This window comes from Sceloporus undulatus, chromosome 7 (genome assembly GCF_019175285.1).
Source record: "Sceloporus undulatus isolate JIND9_A2432 ecotype Alabama chromosome 7, SceUnd_v1.1, whole genome shotgun sequence".
Taxonomy (NCBI): domain Eukaryota; kingdom Metazoa; phylum Chordata; class Lepidosauria; order Squamata; family Phrynosomatidae; genus Sceloporus; species Sceloporus undulatus.
In genome coordinates, this window is record NC_056528.1 from 42,828,595 (window position 1) to 42,853,582 (window position 24,988).

The 24,988-nt window shown below is 41.3% G+C and overlaps 1 protein-coding gene across 5 annotated transcripts in view; it reads left to right on the plus strand.

Annotated features, from left to right (window-relative positions):
• The window catches only part of ENOX2 (ecto-NOX disulfide-thiol exchanger 2), a 47,464-nt gene that overhangs the window by 17,009 nt on the left and 5,467 nt on the right, over positions 1 to 24,988 (plus strand). For all 5 annotated transcript variants that reach the window (XR_006105021.1, XM_042479255.1, XM_042479254.1 and 2 more), the window contains 6 exons: positions 5,634 to 5,867; positions 6,681 to 6,893; positions 12,595 to 12,701; positions 18,453 to 18,564; positions 19,830 to 20,011; positions 21,674 to 21,781. Coding sequence is in view for 4 of the 5 variants with exons in the window: in XM_042479255.1 (XP_042335189.1) it covers positions 5,634 to 5,867; positions 6,681 to 6,893; positions 12,595 to 12,701; positions 18,453 to 18,564; positions 19,830 to 20,011; positions 21,674 to 21,781 (956 nt within the window). In the remaining variant the exon portion in view is untranslated. The remainder of the gene's footprint in view (positions 1 to 5,633; positions 5,868 to 6,680; positions 6,894 to 12,594; positions 12,702 to 18,452; positions 18,565 to 19,829; positions 20,012 to 21,673; positions 21,782 to 24,988) is intronic.

Here is a 24,988-nt window from a genome sequence, read left to right on the forward strand (position 1 = left end):
TTGTTACATTTTGAAGCTTTAAAAAGTTCGTGATGTTTACTTTTTCAAATCCTAATAGAATTCTTAGGCCCATACAGACAGGCCAAAATAAAGCTGCTTCGGGTCCCTTGGAGGTAAGGCTGTTTAAATGATGCATGCGTCCAAGAGTCCAAAAGCTGTGCCAAAGTTGCGCTCCAGTCTTAGGACTGGAGCATGGCTTTGGCGTGGCTCGGCCCGTAGGATGCATGTATCATTTAACAGCATACCTCTAAAGTGACCCAAAGCAGCTTTATTTGGCCTGCCTGTATGAGGCCTTAAACGTTTGCAGTTGAAATAATATTGCTTTTTGGTTTCTGTCTTTCAGACTTGACCCTGCCCTTGGAATGATGACAGGGATCCCACAATTAATCCCCTGATGCTGGCTTGGGAATGGTGCCGCCACCGATCCCGTCAGATATGCCAGTGGCTAAGGAGATCATTCACTGCAAAGTTGCACCCTCTTTCCTCCTAACCCAAGTGAGCCTTACTGTCATAACTGCAGTTCCATAGAGATAAATAGGGAAAAGGATGGGGAACTGTTCTAACCTCAGCAGCCAGATTGCTTTTCAGATCGCCTGTGGGAGGCCCCTGTCTCACAAAGCCCTGACACCCGATGTAACAGTGTGCCTTTCTATGTACAGAGTAAGGCACAAATTGCTTCGTATGGAGAAGGAGATGGAGACACATATATTCCATGCAGAGAACAGTCTGGAACATCATTTAGTGACTTTGTGCCCAAAGGCCAGGAGTAATCACTCCTCACACCTGGACAAAGGGACAGTTTCTCCTCTGTCATCAGAGAAAAGTGGGGATTTGTCTCTGAGCATTAGAATAAGGGATTATTTTTTTTTGTAGTGCTAGGAAAGGGAATGGCATTGGAGAGAATCCCCAAGGATTAAGTTGGATATATAATATGTTGGAGTTCCCCATCCTTCCATTAGAGTTAGAAATGGTCATTTGTAGAGTCCACTGGGGGAGTCTCAGTAGTGATGATGTGTAAAATATGTGGAAAGATTGTGGTTAATAGCTTAACTCAATAAAAATAGAGAATGTTCTATTAGAAGTGACCAAAGCCACCTGTGGGAGCACCAACAGCTTTGAGCACTTCATGTTCTAAAGGGGATAGTCATGTTTGTACCATCCCGCCATGCTAAGTGGTAGTTTGCTACAAAAACAAAATGGCTGAGTGAATATAAATGTCAACACTGTGTCCTAAAATGTCACTTGATAAAATTAGGTAAATGAATAACTTTCCAGTACTCAGCTTTAGTATTTAGTACTAACTTATTTTGATTTATTCTCTCTTGTTTAAAAATGTTCTCTGGCTAGTGAGTCTTTAGGAGAGGACTCATAGATAGAAAATAAACTACAGTCATCCTGCCCCTTATGCAGGGATCCGTTCTGGAATCCCGCATAAGGGGAATTGAGCGTATGCTCAAACCCATTAAGTAAATGGGGCACACCCGGCACCCATTGTTTCTGTTGGGGCTTGCCTTCTGCATGAGCTCAATTCCGTGGAAGGCAAGCCCGCAGAAGGGGTGGGCCAACTGTATACAGTGGTACCCGATACGAAAGCACCGCCTTACGAAATTTCCGGGATACGAAAAATCCTAGGAAAAACTGTTCCGGTACGTTTTTTTTCGCTACGAAAAAAATTTTGTGCTTTCGGCGTTTTCGCACGAACGGTTTCAGCGCTAGCGCATGGCTTTGGTACGAAAAAATCGTTACAACGCGCGCGGAACGAATTATGTCGTAACCGAGGCACCATTACTAAGACTTGTAACACTCATATCTGAAGAACAACAAGCAACAATGTTGATCATCATAGAATGGAAAAAGAAGTTAGGAACATTTCCAAATGGAAATTAAATTTTAGCATCAGCTGTTGCACAGGCTAATAACATCTAAAGTTTAATGAAAAGAAAGCCAAGTAAACTTACAAAAACTCTCATTTCCTTCTTTTATAATGTGGTGGTGATGTTCCTCCCAGGATTATATGGGATGGAGTGTGCATTTGTTCATACAGTTTATTTTTAGTAGTAATCCATCATTGAGCTGTCACCAAATAAACAAAAGGATCTTTTCTGCTTGAAACTACTGTCCTGGAAAGATCTTAGCTTTCAGTATTTTAAGGCCGGGATAACATTGCCTGGCACAGTTCAGTTAGCCAAACCGACACTTAAATATGAATGCAGAGCAGTTGTTGTCAGATTGTAGATGAATACCAAGTGCCTTCTGCTGTGTCAAGCTTCTGTATCATATTCCTTGCTGTTCTTAGATCTTCCCCCTCCTACTACAAGGGAAAGACCTCCAGGATGCAAGACGGTATTTGTTGGAGGCCTGCCAGAAAATGGGACAGAAGAAACATTGTAGAGATTTTTGAGCCATGCGGTGAGATCATAGCCCTCGGAAGAGTAAAAAGCATTTTGCCACATCCGTTTTGCTGAGGAGTACATGGTAGACAAAGCTATCTATCGTCCGGAGGTGTTCTTTGTCTATGCTTTTGGGCGAGGGTAATTTTTTTCAGTTGCAAGGCCACATGCCTGTTCCATCTTTTCCATCTTCCAAGAATATGTGCAATAATTATATTTCAATTCCAGCTGTCAGGTTAAGATGGCTTTACCTTCACTCTTACAATGTAGTGTTGACCTAGACAGTAGAAGCAGCTGAAGGAAACAGTAGGGCCACTGCGTGGAGAAGATGGCAAAAATCTAACGGGACAGAGAAAAGGCAGAACTACTCAACCCCTGTTTGCTTCAGTCTTCTCAGAAAAGGCAAAGGGTGCTCAACCTGAGGATAATGGAGCAGAGAACAGAATAGGGGAATTTCAGCACAAAATAAGTAAAGAGATAGTAAAGGAATACCTGTTTTTCCATGAATATAAGTCTCCAAGACCAGATGAACTACATCGAAGTGTATAAAAGAACTGGCAAATGTAATATCGGAACCATGGCAATAATCTTTGAGAACTCCTGGAGAACAGGAGACATCCCACAGCAGACTGGAGGAGGGCAAACATTGTCCCCATCTTCAAAAAGGGGGGGAAAGAGGATCCCAACCATTATCGTCCAGTTAATATGACATCTATACCAGGAAAGATTCTAGAGCAGATCATTAAACAGAGAGTCTGTGAACATCTAGAAGGCAATTCCATAATCACAAAGATCAACATGGGTTTCAGAGAAACAAGTCATGCCAGACAAATCTGATCTCTTTCTTTGATAAAAGACCAGCTTGGTAGATGAAGGGTAATGCTGTGGATATAGTATATCTTGATTTCATTAAGGCCTTTGACAAAGTTCCCCATGACATTCTTGCAAACAAGCTTGTAGAGTGTGGGCTAGACAAGGCAACTGTTATGTGGATTTGTAATTGGTTGACTGGCAGAATCCAAAGGTTTCTCAACAATGGCTCCTTTCATCCTGGAGAGAAGTGACTAGTGGGATCCCACAGGGCTCTGTCCCGGGCCTAGTGCTATTCAACATCTTTACCATGACTTGGAGGACAAAATTGGGGACATACTTAACAAATTTGCAGATGACACCAAACTAGGGAGAGTAGCTAATATCCAGAGGACAGGATCAGAATTCAAGATGACCTGAATAGACTTCAGTGCTGGCCAAAGCTAACAAAATGAAATTCAACAGGGAGAAATGAAGGTACTGCACTTGGGCGGAAAAATAAAATGCACAGATATAGGATGGGTGACACCTGGCTGAACGAGATTTATATGTGTGAAAGGAATCTAGGAGTCCAAGTAGACCATAAGTTGAACAGAGTCAACAATGCAATGTGGCAGCTAACAAGGCCAATGCGATTTTAGGCGCATCAAAGAAGTATGCGTCTAGATTAAGGGAAGTAATAGTGCCACTGATTCTGCTTTGGTCAGGCCCCACCTGGAATATTGTATCCAGTTCTGGGCACACACAATTCACAGAGGATGTGGAGAAGCTGGAGTGTGTCCAAAGGAGGCCAACTAAAATGGTAAGAGTCTGGAAACCATGCCCTGTGAGGAACGACTTAGGGAGCTGGGATGTTTAGGGAGAAGAGAAGGGTACGAGGTTTCTATGAATAGCCGCAGGTTAAGAGGTGATATGATAGCCCTCTTTAAATATTTGAAGGGTTGTCATATTGAGGAGAGAGCAAGCTTGTTTTCTGCTGCTCCAGACACTAGAACACGGAACAATGGATGCAACCTATAGGAAAAGGAGGAACTTCCTGACAGTAAGGGCTGTTTGACAGTGGAACAAACTCCCTCGGAGTGTAGTGGAGTCTCCTTCCTTAGAGGTCTCTAAACAGAGGCTGGATGGCCATCTGTCGGGGATGCTTTGATTTAGATTTCCTGCATGGCAGGAGGTTGGACTAGATGGCCCTTGCGGTCTCTTCCAATTCTATGATTCTATGAAGACAGATTTTCTAAATTTGACTAATATGAAGAGAAAAATGCATGACTCCACCACATATTTAAAAAGCCATACATGCAAGACATTAATATAAATGAGGAAAATTTCAACATAGGATTTCAAACATTAATAAGGAAATTCTCTATGGCCATATCATCAAAAGAAGAAGAAAGAGTTCTAATGCAACAAACAATATTTGGTGGAAAGGGAGCATCAGTAAAATAATTTCTTGACCTAAAGTGGTTTAGTGTGCTGGACTGGAACTTTGGAGATCCAAATTTGAGTCCCCATTGACCCATGAAAGTCAGTAGCTGACTTTAGGTCAGTCACTTTCTCACCCTTGCCCCTGTTAAGAATAAAGTATGATAAAAGAGAGCTTAAATTAGGTTGGTGGGTACAGATAACAGGGTTTTATCTGTAGCAGCACCTGGTGGAATTCCCTATCCAAGGAAGTTAGACTGGTCCCATACCTTTTAAGCTTTTGCTGAGCAACCAAAATGTTCTGTTCTGCATGGCATTAAGTGTTTAAAACTGTTGTTTTAACTGTTTTAATACTGGATTCCAGGATTGTTTTTACATTGCTTTTAGGAGTTTTTCAAGAGTATTTTGGTGTGCTTAAAAAAATGTTTGTATTAATTGATTTTTATTTTTTTATTGCCTCGGAAGCCCTTGTGGGCTGGGAAGCGATACAGAAATTTTGTAAAATAAATAAATGATAATATTAATAGCTTCAAATCTTGACCTAAAATCATTTCCTTTGTAAAACCTACTTGAAAGTAGCTGTTGAGTTTTTAAACTTTTCAAAGCCCAGTTAGATTCTTTTGAAGACAGGCTCCCTTGCAGGAATCTAGGAGGTGCAATTTTAATATGAACAGCAACTAGTGTATCTATTGTTTGACCATCACCCTTCTAAGCTTATTCTTTCACAACTCTACATTTTGATTATTGTATTTGCTAAAGGGATTTACCTGAGCTGATTTTGGCTATGTTTTAACTGTGTTGCAAACAAATTGGTCTGTGACTTTATGCATCAGACACAAACATTGATACAACTGTGTGTAAGGTGTTGCTGCTTGCATTTCCTCTGAATGGTATTTTCTGGCAGTGCTGGAGTCAGAGCAGACTGGTACCTCCCTTTCCATGTTGCCAGTGTGCAGCAGAAGTAGAATCAAATCAGAAAGTAACTGTCATTTCTTCAACCATTATTGCCAGGTTATCGCATCAGATTGGGTTCCAGCACTGATAAAAAAGACACAGGTCGCCTCCATGTGGATTTTGCGCAAGCCCGAGATGACCTCTACGAGTGGGAATGCAAGCAGCGGATGTTGGCCCGAGAGGAACGCCATCGCAGAAGGATAGCAGAAGAGCGCTTCCACCCTCCTTCCCCACCCCCTGTGGTCCACTATTCAGATCACGAATGTATTATTGTTGCTGAGAAGCTAAAAGGTACTAGAGGCTGCAGAGGAATGCATTAGTTTGATAGACTGGTAGCTGAAGAGGAGGATAGCACAGGATGCTTATATAACTCATATTCAGATTGGCTTGGTACAGACCGCCCAAAAAGGGTGGCCTGCCGGCGCCTGTTTTTCCGCCAGAGGGAAGCTTCAGCTGCCAAACGGTGAGGCTTCCTGCCGGTGGGGAAAAACCCGCACAAAAAGCGGGTTCTTTTGAAGCTGCAGTGGCAGCATAACAAATGTGCCACTGGCGCACTCATTACATAAGCCATTGTTACACCCTCGTCCCGTGCGAGGGTTGTGGGGTGTGTGGGCGCTCCGCCCTCCAGGCAACCCTCACACGTGCCGAGGGCACCTGAAAGTTAGTTTGTCTAGCTCAGTATTGTCTACTGAAACTGCGCATCTGTCTTGGCTTAATGTAAAGGTTTTTCCTGTTACCTGCTATCTGATTGTTTAATTCAGTTACCTGCTGTCCTGATTCTTTAAAGGAAATGTAGCAGTTAAATCTGAGGCCTACTGCATGTAAGCCACATTCTCAGCCACTGAGCTTTGGTCTTTCTCCATGGTGACCCAGATGAGAACACTACAGTCGGCTGTGCTGTTAGCATCCCAAATTATAGCCTCAGAATTTTATCTTACTTGAATATACTATTTTGTGTGGAGGCCTGTAAAAAATTTTCTCTGCATTTTTCCATTTATGCCTTTTAAATATAATTGCATGGAGGGAGGGGGAAATGATCAGATAAATGTACTTGGCAAATACACCAGTGCTTTATACTTGAAAACTTTTTTCCTCTTGGGCAAGATGATTCCAAGTTTCTGGAGGCTGTACAGACTTTGCTGACTTGGATAGAACGTGGGGAAGTGAACAGACGGAGCGCGAACAACTTTTACTCCATGATCCAGTCAGTCAATAGCCACATCCGCCGACTTACCAATGAGAAAGCAGCCCATGAAAAGGAAATGGAGGAAGCAAAGGAGAAATTCAAGCTTGCACTGTCAGGGATTCTTGCTCAGTGTAAGTGTATGAGCATTGTAATAGGGGTTTCCAAAATCCTGCTTGGTGGAATTGTAATGTTCGTGTTTTATTTTTTGTACAGAAGATGAAAGAGAGAGGGGGGTATGGAGGGAGATGGAGATACAGGAAAAATATTTCTCTTATTTCAAAATGTTTTTAGGTTTATTTTTTGTTATTCCACTTATTTCAAAATGCCTTTAGGTTTATAACCCACAATGTTAGGATGTCCAGGATAATCATCAAAATGTTATACAATCCGCCCTTGCCTTATGCGGGGGATCTGTTCCGGACCCCGCCGCGTAAGGTGAATTATGCCTATGCTCGAGCCCCATTGGAAACAATGGGGCTCATGTGTGGCGGTGCGTGGGGCGCCACGGGCGCATACGCCCATTCATTTGAATGGGATGTGCCGTCACTTGTGCCCTGCGGCTTGAGCACATACGCTCAAGACCGCGTAAAGTGTGCCCGCGTATAACGCGTATACACTTGTAAGCATCTGAAACATAAAACTGGGCATCTCAAATTAGTTTTTAAATGAAATGGAACTTAGCTGTTAATCCTCATGGAAGTAAGAGACTTAACAGAGAGCTTTGGGGAACCTATCAGAATTTGATTTTGGTGAGTTGTTGGAGAAAATGGCGCAGTCACCACACATATTGATATACTGCTGTGTATATTTTCAACTTAATTTGGTACAGTAGTGCAGTCAGAAAAACACATTTGGGTGATGTTAAAGACTGCAATGAGATAGATGAGGGTATGGTCTCTAAGGTATGTAGGATTCAAGTGGCTCAGGGCATTATGCTTGAAGGCAAATAGCAAAATTTAACAGATGGAGTGTGTTTATAGCAACCCAGCCTGTCAGGAGACATAACACAGCAAATGGCATTTTTGCACATTGATTGAGGGCAGTCCCAGTTAAAGTCTTTTTAATTCCTGTTCAGAGCAATCTTAGCTACCTAGTTCCTCCTTAATAATGTTGCTTTCTGCAGGCTGCTCTTTTGCTTTTGGTGATTGCTTAGGGACATAGGCAACAAAGGTAAGTTTGTAGCCAAATCTCTGCTCCTCTTTATTCATTCACGGATCTGCAGGTCATCTTACAAATTGGGAGATTTAAGTGTTCAAGGTAATGTAACATTGTTCTGTTTCCCCCTTTCACCCCATTTTAAATGTTAGCTAAAGAGGATTTGATGATCTTCTCAGCTCTGGGAGTGCTGTCTTGATTTTTGTTGCTGGTCATCAGGATTCATCTCAAGGAAGGTTATTCCCATTGAATGCCCTACAAGATCTTCATGCTCTGGCAATGAGTAACTAATTAGAGCAATGCTAGCGCCTACATCTAATTTTGATGGCATGTGTTAGAATTAAATGTAGGCTAGGCAGTGTGCTTGTTAGGTGAATTTGTAACTGGCTGATGAGCTGTTCAAAAAGACCACTAACCAATGGTTCTCCTTCATCCTGGAGAGAAGCAACTAGTGGGGTGCCACAAGTTTCTGTTTTAGGCCCAGTGTTGTTCAAAATCTTTGTAAATGAATTGGATGATGGAACAGAGAACATGCTTATCAAGTTTGCAAATGACACCAAATTAGGAGAGGCAGCTAATACCCTGTCAGAGATATTAATGATTTGAAATAATCTTAAAGGATTGGAGAGCTGGGCTAAAGCAAAGCAAAACAAAACAAAAAAAGATTTTCAAAGTAATACAGTGGACCCTCTGGGTTCGCAGGCTCCAGATCTGTGAATTTAACTGACTGGATTGTCATACCACTTATTATTAAATAGTGGCAACATGAACGCAGACACATTGAAGCATGCATATTCACATCACTACCATTTAATAATATAAGGTGTGATTATCTACATTGTTTTGTACCTGTGCAATGTCCTGGAACCAAACCCCACAGATCTGAAGGGCCCATTGTACAAATAAAGTGCTATATTTAAACAGAAAAATTAAATGCACAACTATAGGATGAATGACACCTCATTGGACAACAAAACATGTGAAAAGGATCTAAGGATCTTAGTAGGTCACATGAGTCAGTAGGGTGATATGGCATTCAAAAAAGTGAAATACAGTTCTAGGCTGTGCCAAGAGAATTAATAGTGTCACTCTATTTTCCTTTGGTCAGACCTCATCTGAATTATTGTGTCCTGTTCTGAACACCACAGAATATGGACAAGCTGGAACATATTCAGGAGAGGAGGGCCATGACTGTAAAAGGTCTGTAAACCAAGCCCTATGAGGAAACAGCTTAGTGAGCTAGGTGTGTTTATCCTGGAGAAGAGGAGATTTAGAGGTGATATGATAGCCATATTTTAATACCTGAAGGAATGTCTTGCAGAAGATGGGGCAAGTGTTCTGGTGCTCCACAGACTAGAACATGAACCAATGGTTTCAAATTACTGGAGAATTGCACTTAAACATAAGAAAGAACTTCTTTAATGTAATCATTTATAGTGGAATAGACTACCTTGAAGGGTGGTGAATTCCCCTTCTTCAGAGGTCTTGAAACAGATCTGGATTGCTGTCTTTTGGGAGTGCTTTAGTTGTGTATTCTTTTATGGCAGGGCGTTGGATTAGATGGCCCTTGCAGTCCCTTCCTATAATATTTATGATACTATGATTATATGATTAGGTGGAAGCACCCCTCCACAGGCATCCTCCAATTGTCCTGTCTACCCAACAGCAAAATTTATTTATGTTGGAAGATTTTTGCCTTCTCTTTCCCCCTCCTCAGATAGATAGGAATTTCCTTCATGCAGACTCCTCTCTCTCTCTCTCTCTCTCTCTCTCTCTCTCTCTCTCTCTCTCTCAAACTAACCATGTGATTTAGTTAATTCTCCTTTGGGACTAACAGACATTCCCTCAAAGATTTGCATCTGAAATGGATGTTTTCCATCTTTCTCATCTCTTAACTTTATTTGGAAAGATGGTGAGATAAATATTACTTTTCTGAACTATTCACTAGCTAGAATAGGATAGAGTTTCTATGTAAATACAGAGTAAAGCCATTACAGTGCCATACGCAGACTCAATGTCATGCAGACAGCAAGTCCCCATAGAATGAATGGGGCGTGTGCCTACGCTATGCAGCATTTGAAAGCGCACCCCTTTCATACAAACAGGACTTGAGGTCCCATTTATTTATTTATTTATTTATTTTTGGCCATATGTGGGGTGGGGGGGGGTGTCCAGAACGGATCCCCACGTATGGCAAGAGTGGAATATATTAAACTTTAGTTTGAACTGCAAGCTACTTACGTTGTTTTTTTGAGTCAATCTTAGTTCTCAGGGAAGCATAGTTAGACAAAGGCATATTTCTGCTACTCTGCTGATTTTAAAGCCAGAGCCTAACAAGCTTGGCTTTGACATTTTTGATATTTCAATATTTTTGTTTCCTTACTAAAGGTTGAAGCCTTAGGAAACTTAAATTACCCTACAATTTATTTATAGTAGATTTATTTCCCACCTTTCTCCCAAAATGGGATTCAAGGCAGCCATGGAAAACTCCATGATTGGAAAATTCTGTTGGCCGTAAGTCTTCATCCAGAGTATTTTAGGGGCAGGGGTGTCTCTGGATTTGCCAGGTCCCAAGCTCATCAGGTCCCAAATCTGCCCTGGTGGCACAGTGGTTAAATGCCTGTACTGCAGCCATTCACGCAAAACCACAAGGTTGCAAGTTCAAGACCAGCAAAAGGGCCCAAGCTCGACTCAGGCTTGCATCCTTCCGAGGTCGCTAAAATGAGTACCCAGACTGTGGGGGCAAATTAGCTTACTTACTAATTATCTTACTTGCTGTTCACTGCTATGATCTTTGGAATAGCGGTATATAAATAAAACAAATTATTAATTATTATTATTAATCCCTTACTTTTACCAACTTTGTGCTGGTGTACAAGTTTTCTTCCCATTTCCATTTATCTCAATCTTACTGTTGATTGCACTGTAAGATGCCAGTTCCTTGGTGCGGAATGACACTGTAGCATCTTACTACTTGAAGAATAGCTGCCTTAGCATCTTTTGGCTTGATGCATGTTCTAAAGGTTAACCTTGTACTGTGTGACAGTCTCTTGAGGTGCATCAAGCAGTTTCTGAAGGTGTAAATCATTACAGTCTGACTAGTTATGGTTTTTCAGTGGTTTCATGTTTCTGTTACCATTTGACAAATTGGCCTTTGATTCCAGAAGGTGTAGTACATGTATAGAATAAGCAGCAGTTGGGAGAGCAGGAGATAAAGAGAATAAAACGCTCACCTTGAATACCTTCCTCACTGTCTCCCTGCACTGTCTAACATTGACCAAATCCCCCCCCCCCAATGAGAAGTGGTCTTCCAGCCTCTCCTGTTTTTTGTTTGTTTAACATTTTTGAAAATCAGTGGAGTTCCCAGAGGGTCCTGGGGACAGAAAATTGGCCACCAGACCCACTTGAATTGTGCACCCCTGCATTAATATTTTCTCTGAACAAGAATCACTGCTCCTGAAAGAGTTCCAGGAGTAGCAGTTCACTATTTTGGAAGGTGGGGGGGAAGTGATAAGTCCAGGAAGGACATGGGGGTCACAAAAGGTTGCATGCATCCCACAGGATGTGTTTTAGAGAATTTGGAAAGTCTGTTAATTTAGCAAAGAATGGGGCAGCATATCAAAATTGCAATGGCTGCATCTGCTCTGCAGAATTAATCCAGTTTGACATTGCTTTATCTGCCATGGCTCAGTGCTATGAAATTCTAGAAACTGTAATTTTGTGAGACATTTAGCCTTCTCTGCATAATGTTCTGGTGCCACAACAAACTCTGACTCCCAGAATTCCATAGCATTGAGCCATGGCAGTTAAAGCAATGTGAAACTGGCTTACTTCTGCACTTGCAGATGCAGCCCATGTCATTTTCAGTACAGTTTCTATTCTGGTTCTCAAAAATAGAATAAAATCCCACCCCAGGAAAAGCTCTTTATGAATTGTAGAAATATGACTGTGAACTGATTTTGTATAATTTTAGGCACAACAAGGAAATTCCATTGGAAACCCCATTCTTCTTCCTTTTTTCCTCAGGTTTGACATTCTGCAGGCTTGTCTTTGTAATGTGAGTGGAAAAATGGCAGTTCTCCAGATGTTGTCAGATGGCAACTCTCAGCATTCCTTACAATTTGGCTATGTTGGGAGTGATAGTACAATAATACCACTTCTGTGGTAGTATTAGGGACTAGAAACTGAGTTTAAAAGAAAACAAAAGCTCAAATTCCCAGGGTGCAGTATTCTGTAGTCATTACAATTTACAGTTGCAAACCTGTGGATTACAAGTAGCCTGGATAATAATCCTGTAATTGAGAAAAGGCCTTATTGTCCCATGGTCTGTTTTATATTGAAGTGTCTTTCTTCATCTTGAATTCCTTGAGAAACTTCATGCTTGAGTGTTTTTCAAACATTTTACTGTCATGGCCTCCTCATCAAGATAGTATCCTCTCTTATCTTGGCTTCTACCTGATTGAACAATCAACACCACTCCCTGTTGTACTAGCTGCCTTCCAAGCATTGTCTGGCCTTTTCTTGGGCGCCATCTCAGCTTTGGCCTGTGCCAAAAGAACCATAAAGTTTCATTGGACCACCTGCCTGATTGCCCCTCTCTTACTCCTTTACTCCTTTCTCTTGCCTTCTCTGGATGCTAATGTGGCCTGGTTTTGCCTGCTGATTTTGAAACTGCAGTCGAGCAGATAGTTGCTGTGTACCATTCGGCATCCAAACAAAAGGCTTGGGACCATTTCACGAAAGCTCAACGTAAGAACATCAGCGTGTGGTGCAAGCAAGCTGAGGTTGGTACCTTCTCCCCCCCCCCCCTTTTTTTTTTTTTTTTTTTTGTTAGTTCCTTCTTTTTGGCCTACAGACTTGAATAAAAAAGGATGGATGTTTTTAGTCTAACTCTAGAAGGTAAGTACACAAAGTCCATAATGTCCCATATGGGGAGGGCGAGGAGCCAGAGATTGATAAGGAGACTGGAAAAACATAAAACATTGATGTAATAATTAGCAATATTGTACCAAAACATGTTACAGGGAAGTTGTCCTTTGTTTGGCCGTAATATGGATTCAGGAATTCAGAGGCAAAAAGCCAGTTAGAAATTTACTGTATGCCATGTGGGTAAGCCCTTATTTGTAGTCTAATGATCTGTGGACAGTGGCTAAAGAGATATGATAGCATTGGGAGTGACTGTGTGGTTGGGAAGCTACAGACATCCCACATGGACATCGTTGAGAAAGGATTAATGCTCTGGGATCAAGTTGCAGCAGAATTTGGGCACCTGTAAATCCTAATTCTTAACTGGTAATAACAGTTGAATCAAAGGGGTACCAGTTTTTTTCCATGGAATTTCTTTTCTCTTCCCCCTTCCCACACATCTGAGGAGCCCAGGTGAAGCACTATCAGGTATGGTAGAAATTTTGCTGTTGCAGAGGTGAAAGACTGATCTGTCAGATTCATTCAAACTCAGTTCTGAGTAACCGTGCTTGCTATTGAACCTGAAACGGAAATAGTTCAATTGCTATAGTTTCAAAGGATCTCCAGAATGGTGCTGCTTTGCATAGTCAGGGAAGACTTGACCTGTTGCCTTCCAGTTGTATCAAACTCCAGTGTCCATCATCCCCATTCAGGATGACAGGTGAGCAGATGATAGGAGTTCATTGCATCTGGTGTTAACCACTGTAACTAAGCTGAATTTACTAGGGCTTTAGGAAGCACTGAAACCGGACAGAACAGTTTCAGAAGAGTCAAAGAAACTTGGGAAAGTTTTAGCAGTGCATTATTTTGGAAGGCACACTGAAGAGAACAACAGGGAGGGGGTATTGTCATATGTTTTTATCCCCTCCCCCCTTCTATTTCAGTTCCATAGGAGGTGAGTGCAAGTAATTTCTGGTTCAATTCCTGTTTCACAAAAGGGTCTCTCCAGGGCCTGGGGAATTTTGGGGTGCAAAACATTTTTTGACTTCCTTGGTGGCCCTGGGTGCCACAAAAATAATCCTGCATGTGCATCTTCAACCTGCACTTTGCCCATCCCTGGTCTATAAGTTCTGCAGAAGATTGTAATGTGCCCTTGAATTAACATGGGGCTATAGCCTGCTGTTGGAACTTGAAGGGCCATCTAAACATGAAGTGGTCAAGAACAGCTTGGAAAAGTTACTTTTTCGACTATAATTGACATAATTTTTCCAAGCTCTGGTCAAGCATGTAAGCAGCACCAGCGTCTGTGATTTCATAGTGCTCATGGCCATTCTGAATCACACAAACACAATTGGGCTAGCTGATGCGTCTATCACCAAGTGAGGGAAGCAGCTGAGCATGTAACAAAATGGGTTTTGCAAAGGTTACTGTTCCTTGCAGCATGTGACAGGCTCAGGTAAGTCATTTGGTCATTTAACTCGTAAAAGAGGGTAGGTATTTTTCTGCTTGATAGTAGAAATTGTAACTTCATCTCCAGACCAGAGGGATGAAGATGAACATAAATGCATATCCTGAATGCTCTAAAGGCACCGGATCCTGTCTGTTCTAGGAAGTTAAATAGGGTCAGCCATGGTTAAGTCCTTGGATGGGAGACTGCCAACAATTACAAGGTGCTATAGGCTTTATTTCAGAGGAAGACACTGGTAGAACCACCTCCGAGTTTTCCTTGCCTAAGAAAAACCCTATGAAATTTATGCAGTTGCCATGAGTTGACAGACAAACCTGAAGGCAGGCACACACACACATATATATCCTGCCCTGCTCTGCCTGTCCTGAAGAGTAACTGGTACACTGATAATGAAGCTTTTTTTTAATTTAGGGGAGGAAATCCTGTTCTTTTGTTACTTTGTAAACAGTCCACCCCAAGTCTGCTAACAAATTTTACTAAAACATTAAAAACAAACCAAAACATAACAAAAAAGTTTACCAGAATGATAGAATCAGCCAAGATAGTAATCAGTTTATGAACTTGCTGGATCTCTGCTGAATGCACCATAAAGGAGCCATGCCTGTACAGTATGGAGAGACCTGTTAGACCAGATGGTTTTCTCTGCAGGGAAGGAATCCTTAACTGTGCCTTTGTGATGAAGGAGCAATAGCAAAAACATTTACAGTTCTGTACCGCTTAATAGTGAACTCAGCACTCTCTAAGCCAGGGTTTACAGTCTATAAGATAATTGCCCCAAAACAACCTAGGTAGTTATTTTAACAACCTACGAAAGGATGGAAGGCTGAATCAGCCTTGTAGCCCTGGGATTGAATTCACAATGTTTTAGCTACAATACTAGCACTTAACCACTGCACTACTGGGGCTCCCTGAGAACCCCGTCCTTCATACGTATCCATTCACTGTACCAGAAGTGTTGCTTTTAGTGTCTGACTAGGTCCATACCATTGGATACTGTTCTTAAGAAAGCATGTTTACATGGCTGTTTGTTTCAGTTTGCATTATTAATTAGTTTAATAAATTTACATGCACTAAGTTTTGTTTTGTCTCAATTAAGAAAGTAGTTTTAAAGTGAGTTATGAATAACAGTATGGTGTTTGCTGCCCTTACTTGAATTGTTTCTTTAGGTGAGTGTTGCCACTTAGACTGCATCACTCCTTCCCTTGCAAAAGGGCTGCTGTCTCAGTGCAAAGCATCTCCAGATAAAGATTGGGAGATTAGCATGTAGACCTGGAAAAGTGCTTCCAGTCATACTGGGCTAGATGTTCTATCTGCAAAGGAAGTGGAAAATGGTTCCAATACATCCTTGAATGACTTTGGCAGAGAGGGTTCTCCTACTTGGGAAAAAGCAGACAAATATATTTCTTATGTATGGAATGTTCAAACAGCAAAGACTTAATATATGCTTTCTTGAATTATACTTACTGACATTTCTAATGTTGTTTCCTATTTACCTTGACATCTAGGGGAAATCAAATGAACCTCTTGGCTGAACAAGTATATAAACTGTGGAGAGACAGTGAATTTGGTTGTCTGGCAGGTTGGCTTGACTCTTGAAGCAAAATGTGCTGCTTTTGGTCACAGTAACCCATGGTTTACCTTTAGTTATGTGCCCCTTTCCAATGGTGGACCATATCTGAAGCAGCTTATAACAAACATTAAATATCAATTATAGTGTTGTAAAATTTATTACAAAATTTGATTCCACCAAAACAAGGCCAATGAGTCAAATTCAGTATTACTGTGAGATTATAGTGTTGTTCTTACTTGTCTTCAAGTTGTTTCCAACTCATGGTGACTTAAGGGATATCTTGGCAAGATTCGATTTTTGCCATTGTCTTCAATTGCAACTGAGACACTGGGTTACCATGGCAAAGCAGGGATTTAACCCCAATCTCTCAGAGTCTTAGTCCAACGGCCAAACTGCCATATCATGCCAGCCTTCTACAGTGAGATGATGTCAACCCAAACCTGGGCAACCAATGGTTCCTCCCATCCCAGGATCTTCAGCTTCCTGGGTAGTGAGGCTATATGAAGAACAACTGGGCTTTGGTGGACAGTTGCCAATGGTAGTTCAATCCCAAAGGAGGGCATTTCTTTGCGGAAACATGGGGCATAAGTGCCACCCCTTTTCTTATGTTTGGAGAGTGGTGGGGAGACACAGATTTTGAATGAGAGACACGTTCTTGAGAAATAATAACCTCCACAGTCACATTGTGGATTTACTCTGTAGGAGGCCACCACCAGAATTCCAGAATGAAGGTGAGGGAGCAGGAGGAGGCATAGTGAGTGCTTAGATGAGAGTTCAACACCATAGTAGACATGATTAGTACAGTCGGCTCTTCTTATGCACGGATTTTTTTATACACGAATTCAAGCATCCACAATTTGAAAATGTTCAAAAAAAGTATAAATTTCAAATATGAAACCTTGATTTTCCATTTTTCATAAGGGACACCATTTTGCTATGTCATTATATTTAATGGGACTTCAGCATACATGGATTTTGTTATAAACGGAGAGGGTCCGCTGTATATTGATGGGGGATTGTAAAATAGAATACCATGCTGAATGATATTCCTCCCCTGGTTCTCTTCATCAGTGGCACTCAAGGTTCCTAGCAGTTGGTTTTAAAATATCTTTTTAAAAACTGGCCTAGTATTGTGGGAATATGGTGGCACTGACCTTTTGCTCTAACACCTTGCACTGTCCGTTTGTGTATTGTACTTGCACTTAGTTGAATACCAGAGGAGTGGGGTGGAACAGCGGACCCCACTGGTATAATCTCATGTAGAAGTGGTTATGGTCCATGTGCTGATTGCACATGCCACGTAAGGGAAAAGCAAGGCAGATACTTGAAATCTATCGTCAGCAAGGACAGCTGCCCCCTCCTCCCCGACAGGTATTTTAACTTAAAGTTGAACTTTAAAAAAATTTGGCCCACCACAGTTGTTGGGACTCAGTCTCTTGGGTGTTTACAGTGCCTCTAAATTATGATGGTCAATCCAGACCTCAGAAGGGCAAGGGTCAACTGTCCCCAGGACTCCAAAGCCTATTTTACAGCAGCCATGTCTTTCTTCCAACATGACCAATTTAACTCAGGCCCACTCTTTTTTTGTTGTTGTTGAAAGGTTAGTACATGGCCTTAGTACACTTTCATAGTCTTGTTGTAATAATATGGTCCCTGTCACAGAATCACTCATATCCACCTGCAGTACAAATGGCTGAGAGATGTTGGGATATTTTAGGATGGGTTCCCAACTGAACAGGCACTCTGATATCCAAAGCTCCTTAGCTTGAAGGCTTTTGTTTGTTCCCTTTCTTTACCCTCTTTTTGTTTTGTTTTTTTAACTAGTCACTGATAAACAGAGCCACTTGTATACTTAGCAACGAACTATCTGTAAAAATTATCAAAAGCCAAAAAACTTAGCACTTGCCTCAGTGTCCTGGAAGGCTCCTAATCTAACACAGCTTGCACCTTGGCTGAGTCCATTTCAATGTCTTGGGTGGAAATGCGATATCCTAAAAAACCTATGTTGTCCTGGTGGAGTTCACTTTTTGACAATTTGACATACAGTTGGTTGTCTAGCAACTGCATCAACACAGTCTTCAAGGTCCTGGGAATATATCAACACATTATCAAGATATGCTAAGACTTCCTCAAACACGAGATGATATAAATGTTCATTGATTAGCCTCATAAAATCTCTAGCTGCCCTCGAGAGTTCGATTGACATGGCCATTGATTATGCTGGCTGGAGAATTATGAGTTGTAGTCCAACTCTTTTTATTGCCTATACAATAAAAAGTAATATCTCCATGCTTTGGTTGGAAGTTCCATATACTGTAAACTATAATGCTTATCACACTTTGTGCATAGATTTTGTGCTTAGATGCTTCAAACTTTGTGAAACAAGTGATTTGTACAACATATGAAAACTGAGAGCTTGAATGATGGATGGACTTACGCTTTGGATAATTATGCTTAACAACATATCATTAGATTTCTCCTCCTCTTTGTTCCTTTCTTCCCCAGCCATACTTTCCACAAGTTATTCACTGTGAACAAATATACAGAAGTGATTGGTACAATCTCTTTTTAAAAGTGCTCTTTAATTTCTAGGAAATTCGTAACATTCACAATGATGAGCTAATGGGCATCAGAAGAGAAGAAGAGATGGAGATGTCTGATGATGACACAGAGCCACAAGAGCCCAAAGAGACAGAAGAGTCAGGTAAGAGAAAAAGAGTTAGTCACATGACTGACACAACATTAAAAAGAAACCCAGAGTATTTTGAGTAGAATTTGGAAGCATTACTTTTCCCTGTTATAATTTCTAGAATCCCTCAATTTGGCTGAAGGATTCTGGGAACTGGAAACCAAAAACCTAGACTGGTTCTGAGCCAACAGTGAGCAAAATTCAGGGCGGTGGCTGCTGCTGCTTCAAACCATACTTGAAGGACATGCAAGTTAGAGCAAGCCACAAAGTCATGGGCCAAGGCACCTCATCACCTGTTTACTAAGACGACATACCTATACAATAAATATATACTAAGATAATCTAACTATACTAAGATACTGAGATAAATGTATATTAAGATGATCTGCCTATGCAGTAAATCTGTGTTGCTGCTGTTTGGAATGCTAACATCCAAACTTATACCAGGGTATTGCACCAATAGCTGACCACAGGCACCACTTAACACCAAGCCAATAGAAAATGCTTTGTTTCTCATGTACTGCTGTTACATGTACCTATGTCTCCTGTCACAAAGGACTTGTGATATTATTCCAACACTGATCTAACACAATCCAGGTTACATGTGTGTCACAAACATAAAGCAAGCCTGCAGCACAATGAGCAACTCAAGTGATAGCCAGCTGCAAGCCACTGTTTGAAAGACCATGTTCTCCCATAAGAGCCTGTTTGCTCAAGAGTGTTAATCTCTTTAGTATACTCTTTGTATAGTATTATCAGAGGCACAGTTGGTGAGAACCTGAGAGAAGACTTCTCACTGGCTGCACCCAAGCATTAGCACTCTTTGCTGAGACAGTATAAGCTACCTCAATTACTTGTTATTCTTCCACAGGCTCGAAAAGGCTTTTTTTCCCAGACGAGCTGTTGGCATCTAGTTGATTTGCTGCCAAAAGGATTTTTTAATCTGATGTCTGCCATTGTTTATTTTGTTTTATGGGATGTGTATTTGTTGGATATGTTTTCATATTTTGATTATGACTTTTTAATTGTTTTAATTTTGTTAGGTGCCTTTAGCTCTGCCTTTAGTGGAAAGACATATTAAGAATTACATAAATAAAACATCAGGCACATGTACAGCACATCATGTCCAAGGAAGAAGTGGACATATATTTAGAAGAATACATTCTAGAAAATTTACTAGTGTACAAATGAGAGAACTTTGAAGGTGCATTCTGTCCCAAAGCCACCAGTGAGTCCATTCTCTTTGCTTTCATTCTCTTCATTCCTCATTCCCTTCCCAGTATTACTGTCACAAACAGAAGCGCTGAAGGAAGAAAATGACAGTTTACGGTGTCAGCTGGATGCCTACAGGAATGAAGTGGAGCTTTTAAAGCAAGAGCAGGGTAAAATGGGCCGTGAAGAAGACACAGGCAAAGACCAACAGTTGATTATTCTTCAGCAGGCTATGCAAAGCATGCAGCAGGTAAGACTCTCACTTTTTCCTAACTGCATATCTTTTTGCTCCCTTAAACTGACTGTCTAAAGCAGTGATGGCGAACCTATGGCACGCATGCCAGAGGTGGCACTCAGAGCCCTCTCTGTGGGCACATGTGCTGTTGCCTCAGCACAGAGTTTGCCAGTTTGTTACTAGAAAGCCAGAGGGACATGGCACTTTGCAATAAATAAATGGGTTTGGGGTTGCGCTTTGGGCATTCGGCCTCTAAAAGGTTCACCATCACTGGTCTAAAGCAAAACTTTCTAGCAAAGCCTACTAAGTTTAAATCACTCCTTTTTGTGCCATTGAACAGTTCTTCAAATTTGGCCATGATGTTAGCAAGGGCTCTAGAAACCATCTGCTTGGTGGCAGAGGCCAAGCTCACTGCACTTCCTCCCTGCTGTCCTTCTGTTGGCAGCAAAGGCAGGAGCTTTGATTCAGTAGGGGCTGTACTTTTAAACTGTTTATATTATCATTTGTCTTTTAAAAACTCTTGTGAATTGCTTTGAGTCCCAATTTTGGGAGAAATGTAGAACTGTAAAGAAAGCAATATACTATTCTCAGAATGTGTTTGATGTCATCTTTCCTGTTTGCTCCCATTCTGTTTTTGGAAACTGAATTTTTACTTTGATATTCCTGAGGGGGTTTGAGTTGTTCAGGGCTGGGGCTCTGCACTACTGAATGGATAGTTTAGTATCCCTACGAGGCAATGGAAGGATGAGCTAGATCGCTGATCTGGTCTCACATTTCTCAGTTAAGTGGAAGGGCTACTTCTGTGAGTTGGTATCTTCTGTATCAGAAAGCTCTTGCTCCCTCCAGCTTAGAATGAAAGACTGGATCCCATGCATTCATCCCCACTTCCACATATAATAATTCTGTATTGTTCTTCCCCGAGGAATTTTAACTACTAACCACTTTGGCCAGTTGTATCTGAAATGATTTGTAGCATAAGTAAAATATACTTGTTGGCAATTTCCAAAGAGATGGTTGTATTCATCCATCTCAGCAAAACGACAAAGAGTCCAGTTTACCTTTAAGATGAACAGATTTATTGTAGCATGAGCTTTCATGGATTGTAATATACATCTTGAGAAGCAAGGAGCATAATTTGAGAGATTCATGTATATATACACTGCACATGGTTGACAGTAGGAAGGTGACTATGTTGTCAGTGAAATTAGGTAGAGAAAGTACTGAAAGCGACTATATCATTCATACTGACCATTAGCAAAATGATAACACAAACATCTTGACAATCTGTAGCACAGCTAACGTGTGTAGTGTGATAACCATATGTTATTCTACAAACTTCTTTCTCACTAGTATTGTAAACAATTTTGTGGTCTAAATAAGGAACAAAAAAAGGGAAGATATTTGGAATATTGGTGATTGTGATGAAGAGGCAATTGGGAACTGCTGTGTCTTCTGTGTTGATGGGGGGGGGGCAAGGCCACAAAAGGAGATAGCTTGGGTAAGGAAAAGGGCTTGCCTGGAAGACAGCTTGGCCTAAGATGGGTCGGAGGCATCAATACCTTTATCTGTTTAATACTACTTTTAGGTTGAGTATGCATTTCCATTTGTTGCAGTTTCCATTACAATGCTTAGGATTGGTGGACTAAGTAAAACTCTTTCTGTTTTTCTCCTTCCTAGCATCTCCTGAAACTACAGGATGAATGTGAAAGAAGAGATGCTGAACTGGAGAAAGTAAATGAAGAAAAAAGGCAGCTAGACAAATTACTTGAAACTCTGAAAGAAAAGGTAGGATTTCCCCCCCAGGCACTGATCTTGCAAGTTTCATTCTTCCATAACAGGCATTTGGGTTTTTCTTGTAACCAAAGTTTATGATGGTGTCTGTCAACAGCATTAAGTTCAGGAGGGCTGCAAAAATATTTGCATCAGCTTCTATAGATCTGAGAGAAAAACTATATAAAGCAAAGCACATTTCTGTCTCTTGTGTTAAAAAAAGGACTTTTAGACACATGGGGAATGATGACTCAAAAGCTTAAAAGGATAAGGTTTTCCTTTTGGGAGAAGACCGAGGCAAAGATGTTGAGTTCTGCCTTTTATGTCCCCTGTTAGCATTTCACCATCTTTTCCATGCAGTGACTGTATTATTTCCTTGTTTTTCCTTTTGCTATTGACATAACAAAAAAAAGCCCATTCTATCGTTTTTAAGCTCTCTAGCAAACCTGAGCTCATTCTGCACTTTTGCTTTTCTGACTTTCTCCCTACACATGCTGGCTCTTTTATTTTTTATTTATGAGTCACAGATAATCACCATCCATGCAAGGCACTCATTCATGCGCATGTTCAAGGACTAATGAAATGTAAGGTGGTAGCAGATTACAGGGTTGCTGAGGGAGATACTGTACCGATTCCATTGTTCCAGGTCCTAGTCTCTGGAGCAGCACAAAACAAGCTTGCTCCCTCCTCAGTATGATATCCCTTCAAATATTTAAACAGGACTATCATATCACCTCTTAACCTTCTCTTCTCCAGGCTGAATATCCCCAGCTCCCTAAGTCATTCTTCATAGGGCATGGTTTCCAGACCCTTCACCATTTTAGTCACTCTCCTTTGGACATGCTCCAGTTTGATAGCTTCATTCCCCTGCTACAACTTAGAAACATGCTTAAGGTCCATTTATAGGAGACTGAAGTAAGTCAGGACACTGAGGACTAAAAGAGTCTGATAATAGGAATAGCTGTGCTAGTTGGCAATGTATTTTTAGGCAGCAAATGTTACTTATTTCTTTTAATTCAGTTCATTTTTCCATTCAAAAGACCAGTTTAAGGAAGCACTGAAATAGAAAGAGTGGTCCTTGGAGGATTTTTTGGCTTGGCTTGGCTTGGCTTGGCATGGCAAGGAGTGTGATCTGCTGCTCTGCTTTGGGGTGCAAATTATATTGACCTAGCACTGTTAAATCATAGAATCATAGAATCATAGAATCGTAGAGTTGGAAGAGACCACTAGGGCCATCCAGTCCAACCCCATTCTGCCATGCAGGAAATCCAAATCAAAGCATCCCTGACAGATGGCCATCCAGCCTCTGTTTAAAGACCTCCAAGGAAGGAGACTCTATCACCCTCCGAGGGAGTGCATTCCACTGTCGAACAGCCCTCACTGTCAGGAAGTTCCTCCTAATGTTCAGGTGGAATCTCTTTTCCTGTAGCTTGCATCCATTGTTCCGGGTCCTGTTCTCTGGAGCAGCAGAAAACAAGCTTGCTCCCTCTTCAATATGACATCCTTTCAAATATTTAAACAGGGCTATCATATCACCTCTTAACCTTCTTTTCTCCAGGCTAAACATCCCCAGCTCCCTAAGTCGTTCCTCATAGGGCATGGTTTCCAGACCCTTCACCATTTTTGTCGCCCTCCTTTGGACACGCTCCAGTTTCTCAATGTCCTTTCTGAATTGTGGCGCCCAGAACTGGACACAATATTCTAGGTGGGGCCTGACCAGAGCAGAATATAGTGGCACTATTACTTCTCTTGATCTAGACACTATACTTCTATTGATGCAGCCTAAAAAAGCATTGGCCTTTTTAGCTGCCGCATCACACTGTTCACTCATGTTCAACTTGTAGTCTACTTGGACTCCTAGATCCCTTTCACACGTAGTTTCATTCAGCCAGGTGTCACCCATCCTATATCTGTGCATTTTATTTTTCCGCCCTAAGTGCAATACCTTACATTTCTCCGTGTTGAATTTCATTTTGTTAGCTTTGGCCCAGCTTTCTAGTCTATTCAGGTCATTTTGAATCTTGATCTTGTCCTCTGGGGTATTAGCTATTCCCTCTAATTTGGTATCATCTGCAAATTTGATAAGTATGCTCCCAATTCTGTCATCCAGGTCATTGATAAAGATGTTGAATAGCACTGGGCCCAGGACAGAGCCCTGTGGGACCCCACTGGTCACTTCTCTCCAGGATAAAAAGGAGCCATTGTTGAGTACCCTTTGGGTTCGGCCGGTCAACCAATTACAGATCCATGTAACAGTTCCTTTGTCTAGCCCACATTTTACCAGCTTGTTTGTGAGAATGTCATGGGGAACCCTGTCAAAGGCCTTACTGAAATCAAGATATACTATATCCACAGCATTCCCTTCATCTACCAAGCTGGTAATTTTATCAAAGAAAGAGATTAGGTTTGTCTGGCATGACTTGTTTCTCTGAAACCCATGTTGACTTTTTGTGATTATGGCATTGCTTTCTAGATGTTCACAGACTCTCTGTTTAATGATCTGCTCCAGAATCTTTCCTGGTATTGATGTCAGACTAACTGGACGATAATTGTTGGGATCCTCTTTTTTCCCCTTTTTGAAGATGGGGACAACGTTTGCCCTCCGCCAGTCTGCTGGGATCTCTCCTGTTTTGCAGGAGTTTTCAAAGATTATTGCCAATGGCTCCGATATTACATTTGACAGTTCTTTTAATACCCTTGGATGGAGTTCATCTGGTCCCGGAGACTTAAATTCATTTAGATTAATAAGATGTTCCTCTACTATCTCTTTACTTATTCTGTGCTGAAATTCCCCTATTCTGTCCTCTGCTCCATTATCCTCAGGTTGAGCACCCTTTGCCTTTTCTGAGAAGACTGAGGCAAAGAAGGTGTTGAGTAATTCTGCCTTTTCTCTGTCTCCTGTTAGCATTTTGCCATCTTCTCCACGCAGTGGCCCTACCGTTTCCTTCTTCTTCCTTTTGCTGCGGACATAACCAAAAAAGCCCTTTTTATTGTTCTTAACCTCTCTAGCAAGCCTGAGTTCATTCTGCGCTTTAGCTTTTCTGACTTTACCCTACAAATGCCTGCTATTTCTTTGAATTCCTTTTTTGTGATTTCCCCCTTTTTCCATTTCTTATACATGTTCCGTTTCAAACTCAGCTCAGTTGAAAGTTCCTTAGTCATCCATCCTGGTTTCTTGAGACACCTCCCGTTTTTCTTCCTCACTGGAACTGTTTGAAATTG